Here is a 23982-nt window from a genome sequence, read left to right as displayed (position 1 = left end):
ATAACCATATAGTGAGAAGCTTGCTTACTGTTGGCTCGGATCGAGATTTAGAATGGGAAGAATTGAGGGGCAACGTGGCAAAGGTTTGGTGCTTAGTTGAGTGCTCATTTTGTAAACAAGTGAGAAGTGGTTCACGTGGCCTTTTTTAAACGGCTCAAATCGTATTCCGTTTAGGTCTAGTTAACAGATGGTACCAATTGTAAAAAATTGAAAGTATCTTGTATTTTTAGGCAAGAAAAATAATACATTGTATTTAATGTAAAAAGCTCCAAAGTACGTTGTATTTTTAGGTCATTATGTCAAAAAAAAAACACTTTGTTACTGCTCAAGACAACAACGAGTGAACAGAAAGAGAGGTGAGATTTGAAAAGAAACGATCCCAAGGGGGGAAAGGAAAAAAAACTTTGTTGCTGCTATGGCCCGCAGTAGAGGCCTTTTCATTCAAAGAAAAATAATGGGAAAAAAATTCTGAGCTAAGATGGTTGCCGAATGCAATTTGATGAGTGCGAACTGCAAACCACCAAAAAAATAGTTGGACCAGAATCTTGCGTACCCACCTTACCATGGGACCGAATAAATGATGAAGTGATAAAACCTTGGAATTAGAAGATATATAATCTTCTATGTTGAGACGGGCTGATGGCAGATTGGGTTGTGGAAGTGGCACCGGTGCACCAAAATGGTGTCACTTAAGTCGAAAAGTCTGTTTCCAATTTTTCATGTATTGGTGCTAGCATGGTCAGGAGCAGCAGTCTCATCTGGCTTCACCGTGAGATCACTTCCTGGATTCAAAGGACCTCTTCCTTTCCATCTTGAGACTGGGTTTGTTGTTTGTTTTCTCTTCTTTTTATTTATTTTTTATAATTTTTTTTATGAAATTTAACAAAGAATATGTTTTATTTACAAATCAAGTTTGTATATGTATACGATCGATAATGTAGGTATGTAGGGGTGGGTGAGGGGGGTGATGTGCAGCTTTTCTATTACTTCATCCATTCGGAGAGAAACCCCAAAGAAGACCCCCTTGTGCTCTGGCTTGTGGGAGGCCCTCGGTGCACTGCTTTACATGGAATCACTTACGAAATCGGTACAATCTAATATCTCTATCTATACACTTCATTAGAATCCTTTAATGGTACGTGTTATGGATGTTTTAGGCCCTCTATACTTCAAAGCTGCGGATAGCAATGGTAGCCTACCCAATTTGGTCTTAAACCCAGATTCCTGGACACAGGTTTGGATATCTAACATTCTGCTGTCCATGAAAAGAATGATGTTTTGTTGTATGCATTGTTTTGACTGTGTTGAGGAATACTCAGGTTGCCAACGTGATCTTCCTTGATGCACCCGTTGGCACGGGATTTTCATACTGGAGGACTGCAGAACGCTTCCTGATTTCAGACACAATATCAGCTCGACATACCAATCAATTTTTGCAAAATGTACATACCAATCTTTCCGTTATGTGGAACTGATAAGTCATAATTGTATATTTGTATCACATATTCACATCTAGCATGTTCATGTGCTCTCAAATAACTACTCTGACTCGTAACTTCATTGTACGTGTTTTGCAATATCGCGTCAATCCACTTGTTAACCAGACAAATTACCTTGTATAATAATTGTTCAACGAGTTATTTGCAGTGGTTGACTGACCATCCTCAGTTCCTCTCCAACCCACTGTACATAGGTGGTGATTCATATTCTGGTATCGTCATCCCGGTCATTGTTGAAGAGCTTATAAATGGTAAGTCCCGTAAATCATATATAAGCGCGACATTTTCATGCTTGATCAGGCATTTGTGATTAATTACACCTCTTGTTATTTTGTTAGTGCATTTATATTACACAAAAATACAATTGAACACACCTGTTGCATGGCAGGGATTGAAGCTGGCAAAGAGCCACAGTTCAACTTCAAGGTATACATAACAGAATTTCTGTAAAACTCTTTCGTAGGCACCAACATTTGTTAATTTTCTTGTGAATCTTTCATAGTAGTTATATATATAATGTTTAATTTCATTGTTTTCTGAGTGTTTCTATGAAGGGATATTTTCTTGGTAATCCACTCACAAGTCCATATTTGGAAAACGATGCGCAAATCCCATTTGCTCATAGAATGGGGCTTATATCGGAAGAACTATACGAGGTTGTTTATGAACAAAACTCTACAATAGATATTATTTTGATGGGGAACAATTTCGACTAACTTGGAAATGTCATCCACACCCCCCTCCACCCGATTCTCTTTTCTCAGTCAATCAAGAAAAATTGTAAGTTGGGGTACACCGATTTTAGTTCACGGAATATGGAGTGCTTAAAGGATCAAGAAGCATTCAACGAGGTAGGGAAAATCTATTTTACTTTCCCTTTACAGATCTGTTCTTAATTACCAGGCTTCACCTCTTCTTTAGTATAATGATATTATCCATACAACGTTTGATGTGAAAATTTTGTGTTTTCAGTGTGTTTTAGGAATAAATCTTGACTGTATTTTGGAGCCGTCTTGTTATACTATTTTTTCATCAGAACCAAAAGTTTCCAGGCGCTCTAGACGATCACTTGCAACCATCGGGAAATACAAATACCCACACCCATCTACCCCTACCTGCAGGGTATGTGGTTGCATTCATTCAAAAAAAAAAAAAAAAAAAAAAATTGGAATAGAAACTAGCTATATATTACAGAGAGTCGGCCACTTTAAAAAAGACAAGATTTGTGTATTTAGTATTCTATCCTTTTAGTTAACCTTATCATACTATTGTCTTTATGGAGGTGGTCTATATCTAATAACTCCTGAAATAATTTTTCAAGCACTAAAATCTGTATATATTTAACATCAATCGTATATAAGTATATCCTATTATGTCGGTAGATGTATGGTTATATGCTATCCGAAGAGTGGGCGAATGACGAACGTGTAAGAAAGGCTCTCCACATCAGGGAGGTAAGATATAAACATACATTTCTGTAGGAGCAATAACTAGAGGAATGGAATTTAACAGTGTTATGTGTATGAGTAGGGAACAATAGAAGAATGGGTTAGGTGCGATCGTGACTCGCCTTATGAATTTGATATACGTGTACGAACCACTATTGAATATCATCGCAATATCAGCAGCAGAGGTTACAGGAGTCTAATATACAGGTAGATCAATAAATTTCCTGTACATCTTCTACTGTTTTAACTAATACGTGCTTAATTATGTGCGTACAGCGGGGATCATGATATGATAGTCCCACATATCTCTACGGAATCATGGATACGATCACTAAATTTGTCCATAGCCGATGATTGGCACCCGTGGTTTGTGAATCGTGAAATCGCAGGGTTGGTCGATATCTTTAAAGCTAATTAATTGTATATATATATAATTAACATATTTCTGTGTGCTTTGCATTGTCACTGAGATTTCAATTACTTGCATGTAGATACACAAGGACCTTTTTCAATGGAATGACATATGCAACTGTGAAGGCAAGAGACTACCTCTAAATCTACGTGTCAATATGTTTTCATACCCAATTAGTGAGGATAAGAATAGGGAATTTCGTAGGAGACACATGACTCACATAATGTCTGTTTGTGCAGGGAGGAGGTCACGTTGCTCCAGAGTACAAGCCTAAGGAGTGCTTTGCCATGTTTAAGAGGTGGATAAATTACAATCCGTTGTAATTTCAAACAGTAACATAATGCATCGAAATTCATCAATTTGATCTCGGAACTATAGGAATATGTGGATTGAAGATGGCTATATGTAATGATGTTGTACAAGATTATCATAGATTATATGATAAGTTAGGAAGATTGTGATAAATAAGGGGTTATCAAAAAAAAAAAAGATTGGGATAAATAAGAATATTCTGTCTTGATAGTAGAGTTAGATTATGATTTATGAGAATAATTTATCTAACTGTAATCTGAGGGCGAAGCGATTTTGTGTTTGGTGGGGGGAAAATAATAAGGACACGTGACAGCGTTAAATAGATGGACGTCTGACCACCTTCATCTCTTCATCCCAATGTTTTGAAAACCGAACCGGTAATTGAACCGATTTTTTGTTAAAATGGTTCAACCAGGTTCAACCATGGTTCGACTCGGTTGGACCGATTTATGTTTATTTAGTAAATTTTTTAATAATTACAATAATAAAATGAATAAATACATGTTTTAATTCAATATTAATTAGTATTATGTATCAAAATAAATTTCTTATACAAGAAATACATAGTAGTATGTTGGTTTGGAGTTTGGATTATCTTGTTTAGGTGTTAGGTTCAACTCCCCACATTATCAATTTTTTTTAAAAAAAAAAAAAAAAAAAATTATATAAGGATGATCCGGTTTAGAACTGAACCGGTTCAACCGGTTCGCCGGTTCAACCACGGTTTAGGCTTAGACCGAGGGTCCGACCATAAACTCAAATTTTAACTGAATCGAACCGAAAATTTACCGGTTCCGATCGGACCCCGGTTCAACCACCGGTCCGGTCCGGTTTTCTAAACACTGCTTCATCCCCATCCCCCTCATGATTTCTCTCTCCCTCTCTCTATCAACCTTCGTCTTGCTAAGCTTAGTTCACCACACTGCTGAGCGAAGCAATTTTGCGTTGCGTTAGGGGACCAAAATAGTAACCCATAATGTCAATTTGTTTTCAATAATGTCAATTTGTTTCCAAGTAGTAACCATTTTCCAATTTTGACTTTTCAATTTAATTTTAGACATTTTTGCCCTTCTAGTTTTAATAATGATTTTAAGTGATTTTAAGTGATTTGATGGGTGGGTGGAAATATACCACAGATTATCTTAGAGATGAGCAGATGTAAATTAACGATCACGAACGCATATACGGGTTTGAAGCATCGAGATTCGTAAAATTATGATGGACGGTTTATATTAACACTGTTCATATTTTTATTACCAAAAAAATATTTTTAATAAGAAAAACGTAGAGATTAAGATTAAAACCTACAAAAACATAGAAAAATGTATTAAACCATCATCAAAACTAACAAAGTTATGGTAAAAAATAACAAGATAAAAACCATGAATTAAAATGTACCCATATATTAAACCATCGTCAAAGGATAAAAACATAAACAAAATCTACACATCATCAACAAGACATGTTATGGTTCCACAACTATCAAACAACAAAAAGAACAAAATCTCTAGAAACTTGGACAAGACATAAACACATAACATAATAGAAACTTGACCACAAAACCCATACATTAATCTTCCTAGTCATCGTCCTCATCCTCGTCCTCATCTTCCTCCTCATCATCCTCATCGCCATCATCACCGTCGCTACCATCACTCGAACTGGAAGTACGTACCATCAGCCATGTCTTGGTCCTCCCACATATAATCAGTAGCATCTCCATCGTAATAAGGGTCCCACATCCCTTCATCATCGTCTTCTTCTTCTTCTTCGTCTGTATAGTCATCAGTGGAATAAGTATCCCACATTTCCTCCTCGTCATCACTCGAATAGTCAGTGGTTTCACCGCCTGACAAATTAGGGAATCTAGGAAGAGGCATGTTGATAAAAAAAAATAAAGATAAAACTTTTGACTGCTTGATTGTTGCTAACAGTAAGCAGATTACAATGTGAGAGATAAAATTTTAGATGACTGTTACACACTGTTATTTTCGGAGTGGTTTTAAAGATAAAACCATTGCAGGAAACGAGACAACGTAATTATGTGGGATGGTTAGTTTTCTTAATATACCGTAAATGGTGATCATGACACAGAAAAACCAAGACTCAGCCAAAGACCAATTGAAAAATGAAGCGAATTTTGACCCTTTGTCCAATGTAATTCGTAACAATTTGCTACCATGCATATTAGAGGACATACAAGTATGCATAATTTTAACCCTTTGTCAAATGTAATTCGTAACAATTTGTTACCATGCATATTAGAGGACCAAGATCAATGAAGTCAGCTTCCAAGAGATGTTCTAGCTTATTTCATATTTGTTTTAAGACACTAGCTTATTTCATACATGAGGAGGTGGAAGCAAAGAAGTGGATATGCCACTGCAAAAACTAGGGAAAAAAAAACAAAACAAAAAAATGTAGCAATCTAGTAACAAACCTTATCTGGTTTGTTAGCTGCAAGAAGCACATTTGTGAGACCATGTAGTACTTCAAAGTTAATAGATTCACACACCTAGCACAAGTGAGAATACATTTGTGGGATCTGGTCAGAATTCAGAAGTAAGCCAATACTTTTGATTTAAGCGAAAGCAAGATTTGTAAACTTAATCTCAAATTTCATAAACCACTGACAGATGCAGAACTCCTATAGGCAGCAGCACTCCCTTCATAATCCTTGAGCTCATATTTAACTTCGCCAAGTAAACGATAAACATCAGGATCGCTTGGCTTTTCCTAAAATACAAAAGTAATTTTTTTGGAAAGTAACCTCCAGAACTGTCCAAACAACTGGATATATATAGCAAATTCTCCTTGGGTTCTACTCACTGATAATTGAGAACAAGAGCGGAGCAAACCTTGGACAATTTCTCAAGTAGAGAAGCAGCTTGGCCATATTCTCCTAATTCTGAAAGGGTTACAGCAGCTGCCTGAAGACCATTATTCCTTTAAAAATTAAATCCACACTAAGGCACTTACCCTCAAAACTTGGAAAGAAGAATTTGTACTGTGTTAGTTGTAGGTGTTAGTTGTACTGTGTTGTCTGCTAATCACATACTGTAGGTTTGTCAAAATAACATATTAACAAACAAAATATTTCTCAAGGAAATTATAACATTAGAGTTTATTTAACCTGGAAACCTGCAGTGGAATTGTCCAACAACTACTAGCATAGTTGCTTAGTTGCTGAAGTCCTTTAGCTTAATCAATAAATTTTAAGGATATTATTATTAATTTAATAAATATAAGTATTGCATAGATTTTTTTTTAACACAAATGGTACATCTCACGTTTTTCTAAAGGTCCAGTGAAGTACAGGGCACTCCTAGGTCAAATCCCTGCTAGCAATATCAAGAATGAGGGCCGGGTGTAAGTGTTAGTACAGATATAACTTAAACTTCAAAGCAATTTGGAGTTCTTTGTCTTCAGGATCCCGCCTCAAACCCTCAAAGAATGCATTTGGTGCCAAGTTGAATTTTTGCACTTCCGCAGTATATATTAGCAAATCCCCAGTTGAGATATGAGCACATATTTTCAAGGATGATGGAAAGATTAAGAAAATTCACTCACTTTTAGTGTAGCCCATGCAACCCCTTTCCTATAGTACGCCTCCGGCCAGTCAGGTCTTAGCCTTATACATGCGTTGAGAAAGCTGTGGAATGCAATTGGATTAGGATTTGATTGGAGGTAGACTCCTATGCTGCAGTGCTAGCGAGTAATGGTGGCTCTATTACAATGGACCTGTAGAAACAGGAGGAATGATAGCAGGCAACAACCTCTAGAAAATATAGTAGGAAAACAGGGTTCTAATACATCAACACTAAAGAAAGACTATAAACAAACAAAATAACTCAAATTCAAAAATTATAATATTGTACTTATTGACACTAATGAAAGACCACTAAAGAGGACTGTCTGTCCAAACACCTAGTTAAAATAAAGACAACATAAACTAGAAACTTCTCTACACCAACGAAATAAGTCTTAAGAAACCAAAACAAGGAAGTAAAACTGCTCCTATCTAGTCCATCAAACTCCACCACTACCACTCTTTTTGCCTCGGGATTCAGGAATTGTACCAACAAACTTCTTGTATGCATAAAAGCGTGGTTGAAAATACGTTTCCCAATCACCGTTAGTAGGATAATGATAGTCAAACCAGAGCTTCGCAATTTCTGGCATCGCATAGTTTGTTTTGAGCTTGAGCTTTAACATTTTGTTCTCGACAAGCCCAATACTTATAACATTAGGGCCATTTTTAGGGATAGCTGATCTCGATTGGGAGAAATGTGACGGACTTTGCCTTTGAAAAAAAAGACAAGCGGCAGTTATGATACCGAAGGCTGCAAGATAACTAGCTTGGGCATCTTCATAAATTCATCTGTACCAGATTTTGAAAGGTTCTCCACACAATTTTTAAACCCATGAACACTGAACATCTTTACATACTCTTACTTAAAGCAACTCAACTCTACCAACATAGACAGCTGTTGTGAAGAAATAACTGCGGAAACAACAACCAAAAGTTAGAAAATGGGGACAAGTTACTGGCGACAGGAAGTAACTTAACATAACTTATTCCTGTTCTAGTGCACCTAACTATTACCTAGAATAGTATGTAATGGTTGGTGGATAATTCTTATCTCATCTACGTAAGAAATAACTTCCTTTTGTAGTAAGAAATACCAGCTACACGACGGGGAGGAGAAAGTTTTAACCTGCTCTTTATATACATCATGGAAGGTACGACTCATACTAATCTTTCATGGAGTGAGTTGTTCCGTAATTCTTCTTCAACAAATACTACAGACTTTACAAAGCTTTACTCCAAGCTACAACAATGGAATTCTTTCGGGCTCCAAGGGACATCATAGAAGAAAGGCATAGAAGAGTGGAAGAATGTTCTTGTAGGCTATTTTATGGATAAAAGGATGGCATTTCCGTATGTGAAGAATATTCGACTAAGAAATGGAAACTAAAAGGTACAATGGAGATTACTACAGACAGAGACCATTCTTTATGACGTTTGCATTAGAAGAAGATAAACCGATGGTACTAGAAGGAGGACCCTTTGTTTATTCGGCAAGATTTTTTCGTTATCGAGGTCTTGGTCCATTGAGGTAGAGACTCTTCGCGAAGCGTGATTCAAACCATACCTATATGGGTTAAGTTGTCTAATGTTCCAAAGGAGTTATGGACTTTCAAAGGTCTTTCCTTTCTTGCAAGCCTGGTGGGAGGACCACGGTGTATGGATGATGCCACATCAAAGAAAAAAAAAGGTTAGACTTTGCGAAGGTATGTGTCACGATTTCAAGCTCATTTGACTACCCTTCATTTGTACAGGTTGATGTGGGTAATAGAGTGGTGAAAATAGGTATTGAGTACCCTTGAAACCACCGGTTTGTGAAATATGTAACATTTGGTCATAAAGCAAGTAGATGTGATGAGAGAAGATGAAGAACAATGGCAAAAAGAGTGGTACAAAATGAGGATGGACAGAGGAATATAGCTCAGACTTTAGCACCAGAAATGCAGCCATCATGCTCTCGCTCACCGGTAGCTCAGATAAGCAATGCTAATCAATTCTTTGTGGATCTTACACCACAGAATATTGAACTTGTTGCTAGAAATGTACCGAGCACAGCTACTGGGATTGTTAGAAATCATGTATTGGCGATTGAGGGATCAGGTGAGAGGGAAGTTGACATTGTCAATACACGAGGAGACATACTAATAATAGACCTTTGTTGGTTACTCTCGGGCACCAACAATATACACTCTAATGTGTTAAATGGGTTGTTAGGGGATAGAACTAACAACTCTCATGTGAGTGCACCTTCAAGCGAGGGTAGATCCAAAGAACATTTGTAAAAGCAAAGCCAGGTGCTACTACATCGATGGTGGGAACCGATCCGAATAATGTTGTTAGCGGACGGACCTCGGCCGGTTGGAGGATGGGAAAGTGTGACTAGGAGTAACAGAAGGCGAACTCTCCTATTGTGTCTTCCTCATCGAGAAATCTCCGAGAGGCAGGAAGATCAAGAGTCTAATGGTCAGGTCGCCTGCAGGTCAAGTAATGGCACCGGGTCCAATAATGCCTAATGTAGAGGGAGTGGTTCTTGATGAGCAGTTGAAAGCAACGAGAGAATTATGATAATGGTAGAAATATGTTTCTCACTCTAGTGGTGTGGAAAGGGACTTGGAGGATAACCTATCGGAGCCAGGCGGGGAACTTTTCAAGGATCAAGAAATCTTGGGGGAAGTATCCTCTACTATGTCTGGTGCTACCACAAGATCACGAGCACAATCTCAGTCTCAGGGCCAGAGCCAGAGCCGAGTCAAAGTTCTCAGTCTAGTGGTCAGAAATCTCAAGGAAAGGGCGGTCACAAGGCCAAGGGGTCAGGGAACAAGAAGAAAAGATATAATAGATGATAGGTCTTAGTAGTTGGAATATTAGAGGTATTAATGAGAAGAATAAAGCTGAACAAGTGAACAAGTTCAGAATTGAAAATAAACTTGCGTTTTTGGGATTGCTAGAAACTAAGGTGAAGATGGACAAGTTTGATGTCATATCACAGATGTGTTGTCCTTCATGGGAGTTCCTTAACAATTACTCCAGCGATTGTTATGGTCGAATATGGTTGAGTTGGAATACTAGTTTGATTAAAGTTCAAAACCGGTAGAAAGTTCTCGGTTTATTCATGCAGAGTTACTATGTTTGCACATGTACAACACGAGTTCCTGCTGACGGTGATATATGCTAGTAATAACAGATCAGAGAGGCTAGTCTTATGGGAGGAATTAGTATGCATGGGAAGAAGTATTAAAGAACCATGGTGTGTTATGGGAGACTTTAATAATGTTTTGCTTTCGTCTGAGAGAGTGGGAGGTGAATTAGTTCACCCTAGAGAAACAACTCCTTTTGTCAACTGTTTAAACAATACTGGTCTGTATGATCACAAGGCCTCAGGGTGTTTTTTCACATGGTCTAGCTTTGGAGATGCTCAAACCAGAAAATACTCAAAGATAGACAGATGTTTGGTTAATGCAGATTGGTCAGTGGAATTTCAGAACTCGCCGGTCGAGTTCCTTACTCAGGGAATATCTGACCACTCACCTGTAGTCTTGTCATTCTCAGATGGAGTTAGATGTAAGCCTCCTTTTAGATTCTGTAATTAATGGTTAGCAATACCAGAGTTTCCTGCTACATTGAGTGAAGCCTGGAATATTCAGAAGTGTGGCAATCCGTCGTTCATGTTTGTCAAGAAGCTTAGAAATCTTAAGCAATTGCTTAAGAGGTGGCCCAAGATAAGCTCCACAGATTTTCAAAAGAACACTGAAAGGGCTAGAAAGCAGCTTGATTCTATACAGAAACTCCTCCAACAAACGCCGTTTGATGTGAATCTCTGCTGTAAAGAAAAAGAAGCTAGGGCTCAATTGTGTTTCCTTATGCAGATTGAGGAAGAGGAACTCAGGCAGAAATCCAACACAGAGTGGTTAACTTATGGAGACAAAGGGAACTCCTTCTTTCACAATGCTCTAAAAGAGAAGAAGAACAGGAATAGCATTTGGGTAGTTAAGGATGCTTGAGGGGAATAGAAGAGAGGGGCAAGTACAAGTCTCTGAAGCCTTTGTCTCTTACTACACTGACCTTCTAGGTAAGGAGGAGCAATACTCTTGCCCTAGCCAGATTCTTGAAGATATAGTGCTGAAGGAACTGGATCAAGGTCAAGCACAAGCGCTTTCTCTAGAAATCTCAAGTGAAGAGATCAAGCTAGCCTTATTTTCTATGGGGGAGAGTAAGGCCCCTGGACCTGATGGCTTCAATGCATTCTTCTTTAAGAAGAGCTGGGATCTTATAGGGGAAGATTTTATTCATGCAGTGAAATATATTTTCGCGAGTAGTACTATGCATAGAGGTATAAATGCAACTCACCTATGTTTAATTCCGAAATGCTTAGCTCCTGCATCAGTTGAACAATTTAGGCCTATTGCATGTTGTAATACTATGTATAAATGTGTAGCAAAGGTACTAACAAACAGGTTAAAAGTCGTGTACACTGAGCTGATAACCGCAACTCAAGCTGCTTTTGTTCCAGAAAGGAAGATTCAAGACAATTTGCTCCTTGCACATGAACTGATGAGAGGATATAATAGAAAGCATGGAACAAAGAGATGTGCCATTAAGCTGGACATAAAGAAAGCTTACGACTCAGTTAACTGGAAGGCTTTGGAGTTGATTTTACATAGATTCAGATTTCCTCTTGTATTCATTAATTGGTTGAAGATGTGCTATTCCTCTCCATCTTACTCTTTATTGATTAATGGATCCTCTGAAGGTTTTTTTGCTGGTAAAAAGGGGCTTCGTCAAGGTGATCCAGTATCCCCTTTCTTGTTTGTGTTGGTGATGGAGGTGTTAAGTGGATTGCTTCAGAAGGGGTTGGTTACAAAGTCTTTATCTGCCCACTCAAAATGCAAGAAGCTTGGTCTAACTCACTTGAGCCGCAGATGATGTGATTGTTTCTTGTAAAGGTGAGGTAGATTGGTGGAAGCTATTAAAGACATCCTTGATTCTTTTGCTCGAGCAATGTGTCTTCATCTAAGTAACTCTAAAACAACTCTACTCTCGGGTAGTATGAGTTCTATAGAGAGTAATGAGTCTGGCCGCAGTCATGGATGTGGCATTGGCTATCCCTCCGTTACATATTTGGGGCTCCCTCTTACCTCTTCTAGATTGGGGGTTAAAGAATGTCTTCCGCTGATTGAAAGAATGACCTGGTAGAATAGAATTTGGAAAAATAGATGTTTGTCAAAGGCGGGAAGACTAGAACTTATCAAATCTGTTCTTACGTCTTTCAAGTGTATTCAGCTCTTTTGTCCTTCCTAAACAGGTCCTTGATAAGGTAGCAAAGATTTGTAATAGGTTCTTATGGGCAGGTCCGGACATGAAACGCAAAATGCACCATGCGAGTCATGATGTCCTGAGGTACTCTAAAGAACAAGGTGGGTTAGGTATTGTTGACCGAGAACATGGAAACTCTGCTTCTTACTGTGGATTGATTTATAGGATTACTGCAAAGGACCAATCTATTTGGGTGGAGTGGACATGGAGGCAGCAGATTAAAGACAAATTCTTCTGGACAATGAAAGTGCCAAGTGACTGCTCTTGGGTGTGGAGGGGTATCTTGCAACACAGAAAAATGGCTAGGAAATATATCAAGTATGTTATAGCAAACGGAGAGGATACCTGGTTCTGGCATGATCCGTGGCTAACAGAGGTACCTTTGTGGCTTCAACCTTCTGTTAGAAACCTCTTTGACTTTCCAATAGATACAAAGGTTAGTCATGTTATATCTGAGGGGAGGTGGAATGATAGAATCAGGAACATAGAGGATGAGGATTTGAGAAAGAAGATTCTACAAGTCCAAATCAATAACTTTGTTGAAAGGGATAGAGTTGTTTGGACCCCCTCAGTCACAGGAGACTATACATCCAAGTCTGCGTACATGGCTATGAGAAAGATTAGGGAGGAGGTTAAATGGTATAAGATTGTTTGGGGGAAGTTGGTGGTTCCTAAACACTCTTTTACTATGTGGCAATTATTTGTGGGTTCACTACCAACTCAGGATAGATTAATAAGGAAGAAGGTGTTGAGCCATTCGAGTTGTTGCCTGTGTGAATGCTCAGCTGAATATTCGAAACACCTCTATTTTGATTGCCCGTTTTCTAAGGAGGTGTGGAGCAAGGTTAAGAAAGTAATAGGAATGGGTGGATGTGTTAAGGACTCGACCACTGAATGGTATGGTATCTTCCGGAAATGCAGGATGAACACCACAAAGAGCGAAGTGTGGAGAACCTTTGTGGCAGCTACAATACATGAGATCCTGAAGAAAGAGGAAGGCGGAGAATGAAGCAGATGAAGTATACAACTCAGGAACTTTGTAACAAGATTGTTAATGATATGCAGCTGTATCTTCAGAGGAGGTTAGTAGAGGCTGAAGACTCTATTGAATTGAGAGTGCTAATGTCAAGGTTGAACATTGAAGTGAGATTCGAGTCTAAGCATGCTACATGGATCAAAATGGCTCAATCCAGAAGACGTGATTATGTTGAACACCGATGGAGCAGTAGAGTGAGTACAATGGCTTTGGGGGTGTTCAGGGATTGGCAAGGTAATGTAGAAATGGCGTTCTTGGTTCATCCCGAGTAAATCAGTGATTGGCCAAGAAGCTGCGAGCTATCACTACTAAAAAATGACATATTATGGCGCTTGTTTTTATCTATCTTGGGCTTTGTTAAAACCGTCAAGATAGGTGTTTTAATAATATTTTATGATGGCTATTGCAACATTATGTCGTGTATGACACAAAGCGTCCGCGAAATTATAATAAATTTATGGCTGACTATCGCAACATTATGTCGTGTATGACACAAAGCGTCAAGAAAATATAATAAATTCATGGACGGTATTTGCAACATTATGTAGATGTGTATGGCACAAGCGTCAAAAATATAATAATTTTATGGCCGGCTGTTGTAATATTATGTGATTGTATGACACAAGTGTCAAGAAAATATAATAGTATTTCTTACAACAGTCAAATTAGCAATAGAATATATAGTGGAAGGTTTGAAGGCAGCCATTGATAGAGGGTACAAGAAAATTACTGTGTGTTCGACTCCTCGAGGCGATCCAACATTTTGAATGGGAAGGAAAGAGCACCATGATGCTTTGTGACAATATTGTTTCGTCCTTTGCGGTGTTTAGAAACCGATTTGAGGAGCTAGATGTAAACCATATTTGCGGGGAAGGTAATCGGTGGACTACCTTTCTAAATTATGTAAGACTTGGGATGAAAGTATCTCTTTCTTTCTGCCACCATTAGATAGCAGAGCTACAGCTCTGGTAGAGATGGATAGGGTGGGAACCATGTACTTGAGAAGGTAATCAATCAGGTTGAGGTCTGCCAAAAACCTCTAACTTCTTCAAAAAAAAAACTCTACCAACAGATGCTTGTACTTTTATCCAATTCTTTTTCACGATAACCCAATGCTAAAGCCAAGGCTATAAAACCACAAGTTCCATCTCCCATTGATTCTTTAATATCCAAAGTGAATGGAAAAAATGATGGTGATCGATGAATGATGAGATTTGCATCTTCAGCGGTTGCCTACGCACTCCAAATTATCCCTGATCAAGTCTCAAGAACGAAGTTCTAAATGAAAAATAGATTTGTATTTATATAGGTAGAGTAGAGAATCCTTGTAGTTCAAGTATTCTTGTAAGCTTGAGTCATTGTGATAGAATATAACTCTCAACCGATAATTATCTCTTTGATAAGAAATGAATCGATACATAAATCAATGTACATTAGTGGCAAAGCCATGTGGCTAAGGTTCACCTTTTGACATTGTGAGTTAATAGATTGTACATTGATCCATGGTATTACAAATCGGGCTTTAGCCCCGCCGATTAAATGAATAAAATAGAGACTCCTACCAATGGACGTTACACGTAGGTGAAATCGAACATCCCCTTTTGTCATCGCGAACAAAGTTCATGGGCAAAAGAAGAGAAGAAAAATCAAGGAAAACTTGGAATAAGAAAAGAGCAAGCGGAATGTATAACAAAGTGTCGTGGTGGACGAAATGATAGGAAAATGGACAATCGGAAAAAATTCGTGAATTATTGGAAACGTAAATAATGTCAAATTAACGATACGAAAAGTCGTGTGTGAACGTAAACGATAGGGAAATGACAATCGGAAAAAATTCGAATTTATCTGAAACGACATAATGTCAAATTAACGATATAGGACGCAATGTAAATAAAAGAAGGCCGAAAAGGCATAGAAAAAATAAAATATGCACGTAAATAAAATTGCAAAAGAAATCGATTGCCGAAAACATCTGTACCGCGCGATTACGTAAAAAATTTAAATTTGAATTCGGCGACGCCATGTGCACCCGAATAGCGATACGCCGGATTATATCGTTAAAAAATTAAATAGAGGGGCAGTTTAGTAATAATATTAATAAAAGGAATTTAAAACGAAATTGGACTCAAAGTGTTCGATAAGATAAGAATTGAGTGTAGAGATGAAGTCGAGTTGAGAAGAATCCCACCAAAGATTGGAAAACCTCAGAAACTCCTATATAAGTATGTTTGTAGCCGCGACATCCCATCCATAAAAATTTGTATTCTCATCCAAATGTAATAGACGCGCCGCAGAGAAGTTTTGAAGCTTGTTCCGTCTGCGCTTTGACTAGCCAGGTATGTTCTCTCACCATCATAGTCAAGCTCGTTCCATTCATATAGTTTTTCCAGTGCATGTCTTTCCCCGGCTTGAAAAACCAACTGCTCTAGAAATAGCTCTTAGTTGCACTTCTATTATGCCAGAGAAACGGCCAATGATGTTGGAGGTCGTCAGATCAATTCAATATATCCATTCTAGGAATCACATCACAGGTGTATTTTCCAAAGGAAGGAAGAATTTTCCTCCTCTCACGTGCATTCGGCCATAAAACACGCCTTTTAAGGAAGTTCATCCTTTCTTCGCACTATTTAAAATCCCAATCTCGTGATTCTCACCGGTTCATATGGTTATTGCCCATTGTAATTTCTGCCGCTTTGAATTATGTGGAACCTCCTGGACTGAAAAAGAATGAGGAAGAAGACGCAAGTGTTTGTAGCTGATTCTTATCCATATGAACGCTTTTTAGGGTGGGGTTGGGATTTTGTCTTTGTGATTCACACCACCGCGCAGAGGAGCCATTATCGAGCGTCGACCTCGATTTTGTCGAGATAACAAAATCGCGTGTTGAGGGTATCGGTGGATAGGGTTTGTACAGAGAACCAAAACCGCTGGGTTTTTTGTGTAAAGGTTGCCGGTGGTGGCTGTAGGGTGGTGGCGGATTGTTAGTGGGTCATGGAGCTAGAGAAGATGAAAGCGAATAAACCTAACTTGGGCTTGGGCTTGGGTCAACTAAGTGGGTCGGTTGGGTTTGGGCCCGGATTCTATTTTAAGTTGTGTGGGTCGTAATTTAAATGTTTTGTTTGGGCCCAACTTAATTAAGTTTTGGGACCAGTTCTATTTTGTTTTGTTGGGCCGGTTTCTGAGCTTTCTGTCCCGATTTTCGACCTATCTGACCCGATGCTATGTGTTTTTTTTTCCAGGTAGAAACTACCGTAATATACGGATGAAATATAATCGAGAAGAAAAAAACTCGATGACGAACGCAGACTTGGTGAGGTGGAAAGAAGGTGACAGATACAAATGACCATCCGAACCGCTACCGATGGTCGCTTTAAGGAAATACGTAAAAAATACTAGGACTCGAAATTTGAGATGGATGAAGTGTACGAAGTTTAAAACGGAAGTCGAAGAAGATGAAGTAGTAATGGCTTACACACAATTAAATTGCAGGAACGCAATTCCGCTGAAAGCAAAGAAATAGCGCATTATCGGAGTGGTGGCAAATTGCACCGACAACCGCCAATATCGCTCGCTAATCTTTACGAGAGCCGCACCGCTTACAAAATGAATTTAATGAAGGTTCGGGCTCAAGAAATTTTCGCTGATGCGACCGAAAAGCCATACCGACGAAAGGGTACATAAAATTTGAAATTGAATTCAAGGATTCAAATAGAAGTTTTAAAGGGTTTCCAAAAGTATACCGGATGGGATAGATTTCGCATCGCTTGCAGGGGAAGTGGAATCCGGCAGAGTTTAAAGTGCCGAACAAATTTCGAGGTAAGCCAAAACATAAGTATTGAAAACTATACTACACGATTAAACCGTTGACTAACACGAAGTTATTTTGTGTCTAACGTAAAAACGCCGAGTATACTACCGCATTGAATTGGACAAGGAAGTGGAGAGCAATCTTCGGTTCTTCTTCATGAATGCTCATGAAAGATTGGTAGATCCGAGCTACTTTGATGATATCGCCGATTTCGAATTATGGGGTATCGAACAACGCCCGATAAGTCCAAGGAGACACAAAGCGAAATGGCAAAGAAGAATAAGAGTCTCGTAAATGCAATATTCGGCAAATGGCGGTGATAGTGAAAAAGAAGATGGAACGGAGTTAACACGGCGAGAATTAGTGCCGAGTTTGCCAAGCAAAAAAGTGAACTGCATACAAAAGAAGATGTGCCACAAGAAAACGGGCTTAACGGAGACCAAGAGAGACAACCAACGGTATAATGTATGATGCCTCGAGGGACGAGACTACAATGCACCAAACATCCCGCATTTAAATATAATACATACGAACACCAAGAGGAAAAGGTATGCACCGTGAGAAAACATAAATATGTAAAAGTGTGGTGAAATGTAATATCTCGCTCTGGGTTTGGTATATACAGAAAAAAGAATGAAACAAAGGATACGGACAAAAGATAGTGCAATGATCACAAAGTCGGTGAAAGAAAATAAACGGCAAAGCAAAATGCAGGAGCAACGAATCCAACAACCACCATCGCAAGTGGCGCCGTGGGTAATACTACGCGATGGAGGAAAACCACGAATCTGTTAATGGTAAGTTGATCGCTGATTTTTATTATTGCGCGTTAGGGCGGTAAAGAAATGAGTGTCCAACACTAATCCGATGAAATTGGTAGTTGAAGCAGAGATGTTCAAGTCCGAAAAACGAAGTGAAGGAGTCGCCTCGATTACGCAATGAAAGGGCTCAAAAAATATCAAAAATGTGACCGTAATCACGGAGAACATCGGAGAATATGACAGAGCAATGTCAATGATCTTCGATAGTATAAACCAGGTATGATAGTATTATTTTTATCGCTTATTGCAAACTTGTGTTTAAGTCAAAAAATGATGAACTCAGATATATATATATATATATTTTTCCTCCGCAGTTAAAAACGGGCGTAGTAATGGCCAAAGAAATTCATGAAAAAGTCGCGAAGAAAAATATCGCTCAATGAAGTCAATGCCTTAGAAGAAATAAAGAAAGCGAAGATACTCAACCAAAATTGGAAGAGGCAAACAAAGCGTTAAGCGGAACCATCAAAAAGTTAGAAGACGAAAACAAAACTTAACCGAAATGGACGGAAGAAGCAGGGAGGAGATGGCGCACGAAAGAATTTGGGGAAAGCCTCGGAGATAACGGAGGAACACAAACACTTAAAAGCAGATGTGATAGAATTGAAGTCACTCGTGGCGACCAAAGATCGAACTTAAACGCGCGCAAAAGAGGTTGAGAAAAATAACAATGCTTAATGACGATTTAAACGAAATGCTCGCCAAGATCATGTGCAAATGGCACACTGTGAATCGTCCGTAAGACAACTGACAGAGACTTTAGTAGAAACGGGAGATGAACTAGAACGTGAGAAGATGAATTACAAAGATTTGTACGAGTTGTATATGCGAAAAGTTGGGAAGAAACCATTGGATTTTCCCAAACCAATGAACATGTGATTATGAAAGTATATGTAATACCGTAGAGCTAAAAATTATTTTTATGAAAATAAAGTATGTGTTGGCTATTGAATATCAGTGTGATGTCAAATAACATACCTATGGAAAACTGACAATGTTGTTGAAACGCCCCCAATGCTAACTTTAAGCTTGCAAAATTAGATTGAGCGAAAAATGTTCATGCGTAACCGACTTTAAAACGAAACGGGCACTTCATCGATGTTGACATAGCATAAGCGAGTAACCGACTAAGCGAAAAATAAGTAAAATCGCTTCAATTTAGACGGATCGAAATTAAATGTGGTAAGTTCGCCGATTTTGTCGAGCGATAATACGACTTAAGCGAGCATAAAAGCCGCTCAAACTTAGATCGACAAAGCTAAACGCCAGAACCGTCACGATTTTGGTGTGTAGCGATAGTAATGAACTAAGCGAAGCGTAAAAGCGCTTCAAAGCTTAGACCGAATTTAAATTAAACGCGGTAATTTCGCCAGATTTTGTTGTAGCGATAATAATGAATTAAGCCGGCGAAAAGCGCTTCGATTTTAGACCGACGAAATTAAACGCGGTAACTTCGCCGGATTTTGTTGTAGCGATAGTAACGCTAAGCGAAAAGCTGCTTCGACTTAGACCGACATTGAAATTAAACGTGGTAACTTCGCCGATTTTGGTGTAGCGATATAGTAATGAACTAAGCTGAAAGCGTAAAAGCGCTTCAACTTAGATCGACAAAGCTAAACGCCAGTAACTTCGCCGATTTTGGTGTAGCGATAGTAATGAACTAAGCGAAGCGTAAAAGCGTTCAACTTAGACCGATTTAAATTAAACGTGGTAATTTCGCCGATTTTGTCGTAAGCGATTATAAGGTTCGCTAAAACCAAAATCATACCATTGAACCGGCGAAATAACCGCTTTTTATTGATTACCGAAGTCTTACAAAATGCAAAGATAACAACGGAAAATACATGCCCGAACCGGTAACAAACTAGATATTGTATTATTTTATTTCTCCGTGATAACGGAAAACACAACTAAAATCTACTTATAGAACTTCATGCAGATGAAACGCGATTCCACGGCTTATCGAGAACATTCCCATCTAAATCTCGAGAAAATAAGATCCTTTGGTGGCGAGGCGATCTATGATGTATGGACTGGCCCAATTTTCTCCAAATTTACCGGAATCTATCAACCTCGCTCTTTTCACAGAGTACCCACCATCTTTCTCAAACACTTTAAGTCTAACTTTCTTGTCATATTTTCGCTTTCATATCGCCTTTGATAACTAATTAACGCTGAAGACCAACATCTCTTTGTCTCATCTATCAAGGCTTTGGCTTGAAAGCAAGTGCTTGATCATTTGACTCTAATTCCACGCTAGAAGTTCGTGGTGGTTGGTGTCATCAACTCAGTAGGCAAGACCGCCTCCATCAGTAGCAAGATTAAACGGAGAAAATCCAAATGAATGCTTAGGTGTGGTTCGATAAGCCCACATAACCGCAGGAAGTTCCTTAACCCAATTTCCTTTGGCCCGTTGAAGTCGCCGCTGAGCATTGCAAGAATGGATTTGTTAGTAGCTTCACTTTGTCCATTAGCTTGAGGATGGTATGGTGCCGAAATTGTGACTAATCTTCAAGTCGTAACAAAATTGTTGAATTTCTTCAAAGATCAAATTGTTTGCCATTGTCGGAAGTCAATGATGTTGGAATACCAAACGACAAACAATGTCGCCATAAGAATTTTTAACATCCGAAGCATGGATCCGGGCTAAGGGCATAGCTTCACCCCACTTGGTAAAATAATCGGCCACGACGAGTAAGAAACTAACACCGCCAGAGCTTTGAAGAGGACCGACGATGTCAAGACCCCACTTTGCAAACGCCAAGGGCTCAAAATTGATGAAGTTCCGTTCTTTGGAAGATTTCCCATGTTAGCATATTTCGACAAGGAACACACTTCTCGCACAAACGCTTAGCATCCTTTTGCATGTACGGCCACCAAAGATCCTTGTGTCATTGCTTTATGAGAGACTTCGCTTCCCGGAGTGGTTCCCACATAGGCCGAATGAATTTCCGCCAGAAACCTTTCAACCTTCACTCTGGCACAACGGCTATAGGTTTAAGACTTGTGCCTTTGCGATAAAGTTGCAAATGCAATCGCTCAAGTCGATATGAGACAATATTTCCAAGCATCGCGTTTTACACGATCACCCACTTTATGATCGGAGGCAAGATGTGATCATGTAAATATGTGATATAAGGAAGACGCCAATCATCTTCGCCACAAGGTGTAAGTGGAAAACTTAGCTCTATATCGTGAACCTCCGAGCATTGTCACTTTCATGATCGCCGCCGGTATGAACCGGTGACAATATCATCGATGTGATCATTGTGGTCATCCGATAGCATAAGTTGTGGATCAAAGCGCTTTCCTGCAATGACAGCTTTTGATTATCAAGATCACGCCATTGGCCTTCGAAGTCGCCTGAGGAGATATCAAATTGGCATAACATGATTCCTCGTAAAAATGTCTTGATGAAAACAACTCGAGTGATGTACATATCGCGCACATCCTCGATGGACGTGATCGATACTTCTTCCTTTTGAAATTCAATGGTTATCCGGCGAGGCTTATCCGACTTAACCGCCAAGCGGATAAATAAGCAAGAGAATCCGCGATGTCGCGACGCCATGACGCTGGACGCCGCATTATCTTCGATAGAATCAAAATTTCGAAAGCAATCCGATGAATTAAGTCCACATAAGCCGCCATTCTATCGCCACGAAATGCATAATGATCCACCAAACCGGCTAGCGAATAACTTAGAATCTGCGGAATAATTGTAGCTTAGTCGCCCCCAAGTGAAGAGCAGTGCGCAAGCCGCAAATGACAGCTTCGTACTCGGCCTCATTATTTGAAGCGTCAAAACCCAAACGCACTGACTTCTCAATTTTTTCTCCATTCGGTTGCAAGATTACACACCCAATACCGGAGCCATATTTATTATGCGAACCATCAGTGTAAACAATCCAACAATCAGCAGATACATCTGATAAGTTTGGCAAATCATCATCCCTGAGAGGTAATGGCGTGTTGTCGACGACATTCTCTTCGTCTAGTAACGCGTCAGACATAAGAATATCCTCAATTGGAAAATCAGCCATTAGCGAAGCCAAAGCTTGTCCTTTTCTCACCGCGGCGAAGTTTCAAACACAATGCTATAAGCTTAAGGTAACTTTCCCATTCTCATGGCGGCTTACTTGATTCCCCGAAAGCATTACTTAAAAGCTTTCGCGATGGATATTCCGTGATAAACTTTGACGACTTCGCCCCCCGAAATAAGGTTTAAGACGTCGGGCAAAGATGAACCAAAGCCAATGCAATTTTCCCACTCGAGAATATCTTGTTTCAAAGCAGTTGTAAAGAGTCTTGCTAACAAAGAATATAGGACGCCCATCGCCACCGCTGACAAATAAGACGGCACTTACGGCATGATCGGGCGGCTAAATACGACCTATAGGCTGCCCCGCTTTTGATCCGGGTAAGAACCGAGGTTGGACTAAGTATGCTTTCAAATGACGAAATGCAACTTCACAAATCCTCCGGCCCAAATTGATCGTTTTCAATGTTTGGAAAAAGACGGCATCGATCGTAATACCGAGAGATAAAGCGATTTAGGGCAGCCAAGCCGCCCCGTAAGTCGTTGAATTTCTTTCTTTGACGCCGGAGAAGGCATTTCAAGATGACAAATCTGATCCGGATTTGCTTCAATTCCGCCTAGTCATCATGTATCCTAAGAATTTACCGTGATGATAAACCGAAGAACACTTAGCCGGATTCAAACGCGATGTTGACATTGAGAGTCCGTCGAAAACAAATTTGCAAATCAAGAAGATGATCGTGCTTTTGTAGATTTGACAACCATGTCATCGATGTATGCTTCGAATCGCCTTTCCAAGTAGGTCGAAAAAATAGTGTTGACTAGCTTTTGATATGTGGCTCCGCCGTTTTTGACCGAAAGGCATTACCTCGTAATGAAAAATGCCTTGGTCTCAGAATGAATGCGATGAACTCTTGGTCCTCAATGAATAACGGAATCGATGATAACCGTAATAAGCATCCAAAAAGACAAACGCTGAAAACGGATGTTGCATCGACCATTTCAGATATAATGAGGCAATGGATATGGATGAACCGGACAAGCCTTTATTGAGATTTGTGAAATCGATACAAACACGTAATTTGCCGTTCTTTTTAGGCACCGCGACAACATTTGACATCCATGTTGGATAAGTCACGTGCCTTATAAAGTTAACAGACAAGAGACGGTCGATTTCGCCTTTCACTTTCATCTTTCTATCGGGGCCATCCTTCGGGCTTTTGTCGAACCGGTTTTGCATTAGGATCAATGTCGAAGTTTATGACAAGCCACCGAAAGGATCTATACCGTGCATTTGCTCTATTCGCCAAGCAAACACATGATTATTCTTCCGCTAATAACAAAATAAGCTCTTGTCTCTCCTCTTCCGGAAGTTCGGCCAAATAAAAGTAGTCTCTTCGTGGAGTTGGCCAATTTGAACTTCTAAAAGTGGATCGACCGTCGGGTCCTTCAACATTTCTATTGGCAGAGTAAACCGAAGGTCCCGATGTCAGAATTGCTATTTGACGGCGCGTTGAACTCGAATAGTTCGTCCAACAACTTCGGACTTCTTATAATCATCGAGAACATTGTCGCGGGCAAATTAGAGATGCCACTTTGATCGCCAAGACCTTACATACTTTTTATTGAATGGGAACTTGATGGCTTGATGATATGTTGAGACGACAAATTTCCATATAATGAATCCAATCTCTACCAAGGATGA

General features: G+C 39.4%; 3 protein-coding genes across 8 annotated transcripts; 2 read left to right on the top strand and 1 right to left on the bottom strand.

Annotated features, from left to right (window-relative positions):
* The first annotated feature begins 418 nt into the window (after positions 1–418).
* Positions 419–3890, top strand: LOC147521508 (serine carboxypeptidase-like 18). Of its 5 annotated transcripts, none has more exons than XM_086570859.1 (14): positions 481–822; positions 942–1087; positions 1158–1234; positions 1320–1442; positions 1648–1750; positions 1888–1925; positions 2054–2155; positions 2264–2350; positions 2472–2621; positions 2882–2953; positions 3030–3154; positions 3224–3337; positions 3439–3484; positions 3599–3890. In XM_086570859.1, exons 1-14 carry the CDS (start codon positions 680–682, stop codon positions 3680–3682), a joined length of 1410 nt encoding a protein of 469 aa, XP_086426985.1. In that variant the 5' UTR covers positions 481–679; the 3' UTR covers positions 3683–3890. The 5 variants fall into 5 exon arrangements, with proteins under 5 accessions (XP_086427114.1, XP_086426985.1, XP_086427048.1 ...); XM_086570922.1 differs by having other exon boundaries at positions 482–822; positions 2054–2116; positions 2303–2350; XM_086571029.1 differs by having other exon boundaries at positions 683–822; positions 1124–1234.
* A 1191-nt stretch (positions 3891–5081) lies between these two features.
* Positions 5082–7019, bottom strand: LOC147521507 (uncharacterized). 2 transcript variants are annotated; one of them, XM_086558993.1, is made up of 4 exons: positions 6501–7019; positions 6306–6407; positions 6112–6186; positions 5082–5537 (listed from the first exon to the last, which is right to left on the bottom strand). In XM_086558993.1, the coding sequence occupies exons 2-4, from the start codon at positions 6386–6388 to the stop codon at positions 5324–5326; spliced, it is 372 nt and encodes a 123-aa protein (XP_086415119.1). In that variant the 5' UTR covers positions 6389–6407; positions 6501–7019; the 3' UTR covers positions 5082–5323. The 2 variants fall into 2 exon arrangements, with proteins under 2 accessions (XP_086415119.1, XP_086415118.1); XM_086558992.1 differs by having other exon boundaries at positions 6530–7019.
* Positions 7020–12628: 5609 nt separating this feature from the next.
* Positions 12629–13582, top strand: LOC147521506 (uncharacterized). Its single transcript, XM_086565866.1, has one exon. The coding sequence runs from the start codon at positions 12629–12631 to the stop codon at positions 13580–13582; it is 954 nt and encodes a 317-aa protein (XP_086421992.1).
* Positions 13583–23982: the final 10400 nt, after the last annotated feature.

The sequence above is a fragment of the Coptis chinensis genome, chromosome 1 (genome assembly GCF_015680905.1).
Source record: "Coptis chinensis isolate HL-2020 chromosome 1, ASM1568090v1, whole genome shotgun sequence".
In the NCBI taxonomy this organism is placed as follows: domain Eukaryota; kingdom Viridiplantae; phylum Streptophyta; class Magnoliopsida; order Ranunculales; family Ranunculaceae; genus Coptis; species Coptis chinensis.
The sequence above is the reverse complement of the archived record's forward strand: the minus strand, read 5'-3'. Positions and strand labels throughout refer to the sequence as shown.

Coding starts and splice junctions, on each gene's coding strand:
- LOC147521508 (XM_086570859.1), top strand. CDS start 680: ATGGTGTCACTTAAGTCGAAAAGTCTGTTTCCAATTTTTCATGTATTG. Junction 2,156..2,263: donor TATCGGAAGAACTATACGAG/GTTGTTTATGAA, acceptor CTCTTTTCTCAG/TCAATCAAGAAAAATTGTAA. Junction 3,155..3,223: donor TACAGGAGTCTAATATACAG/GTAGATCAATAA, acceptor ATGTGCGTACAG/CGGGGATCATGATATGATAG.
- LOC147521507 (XM_086558992.1), bottom strand. CDS start 6,567: ATGGCCAAGCTGCTTCTCTACTTGAGAAATTGTCCAAG. Junction 6,408..6,529: donor TACTTGAGAAATTGTCCAAG/GTTTGCTCCGCT, acceptor TTTGTATTTTAG/GAAAAGCCAAGCGATCCTGA. Junction 6,187..6,305: donor CCTATAGGAGTTCTGCATCT/GTCAGTGGTTTA, acceptor CACTTGTGCTAG/GTGTGTGAATCTATTAACTT.
- LOC147521506 (XM_086565866.1), top strand. CDS start 12,629: ATGCACCATGCGAGTCATGATGTCCTGAGGTACTCTAAAGAACAAGGT.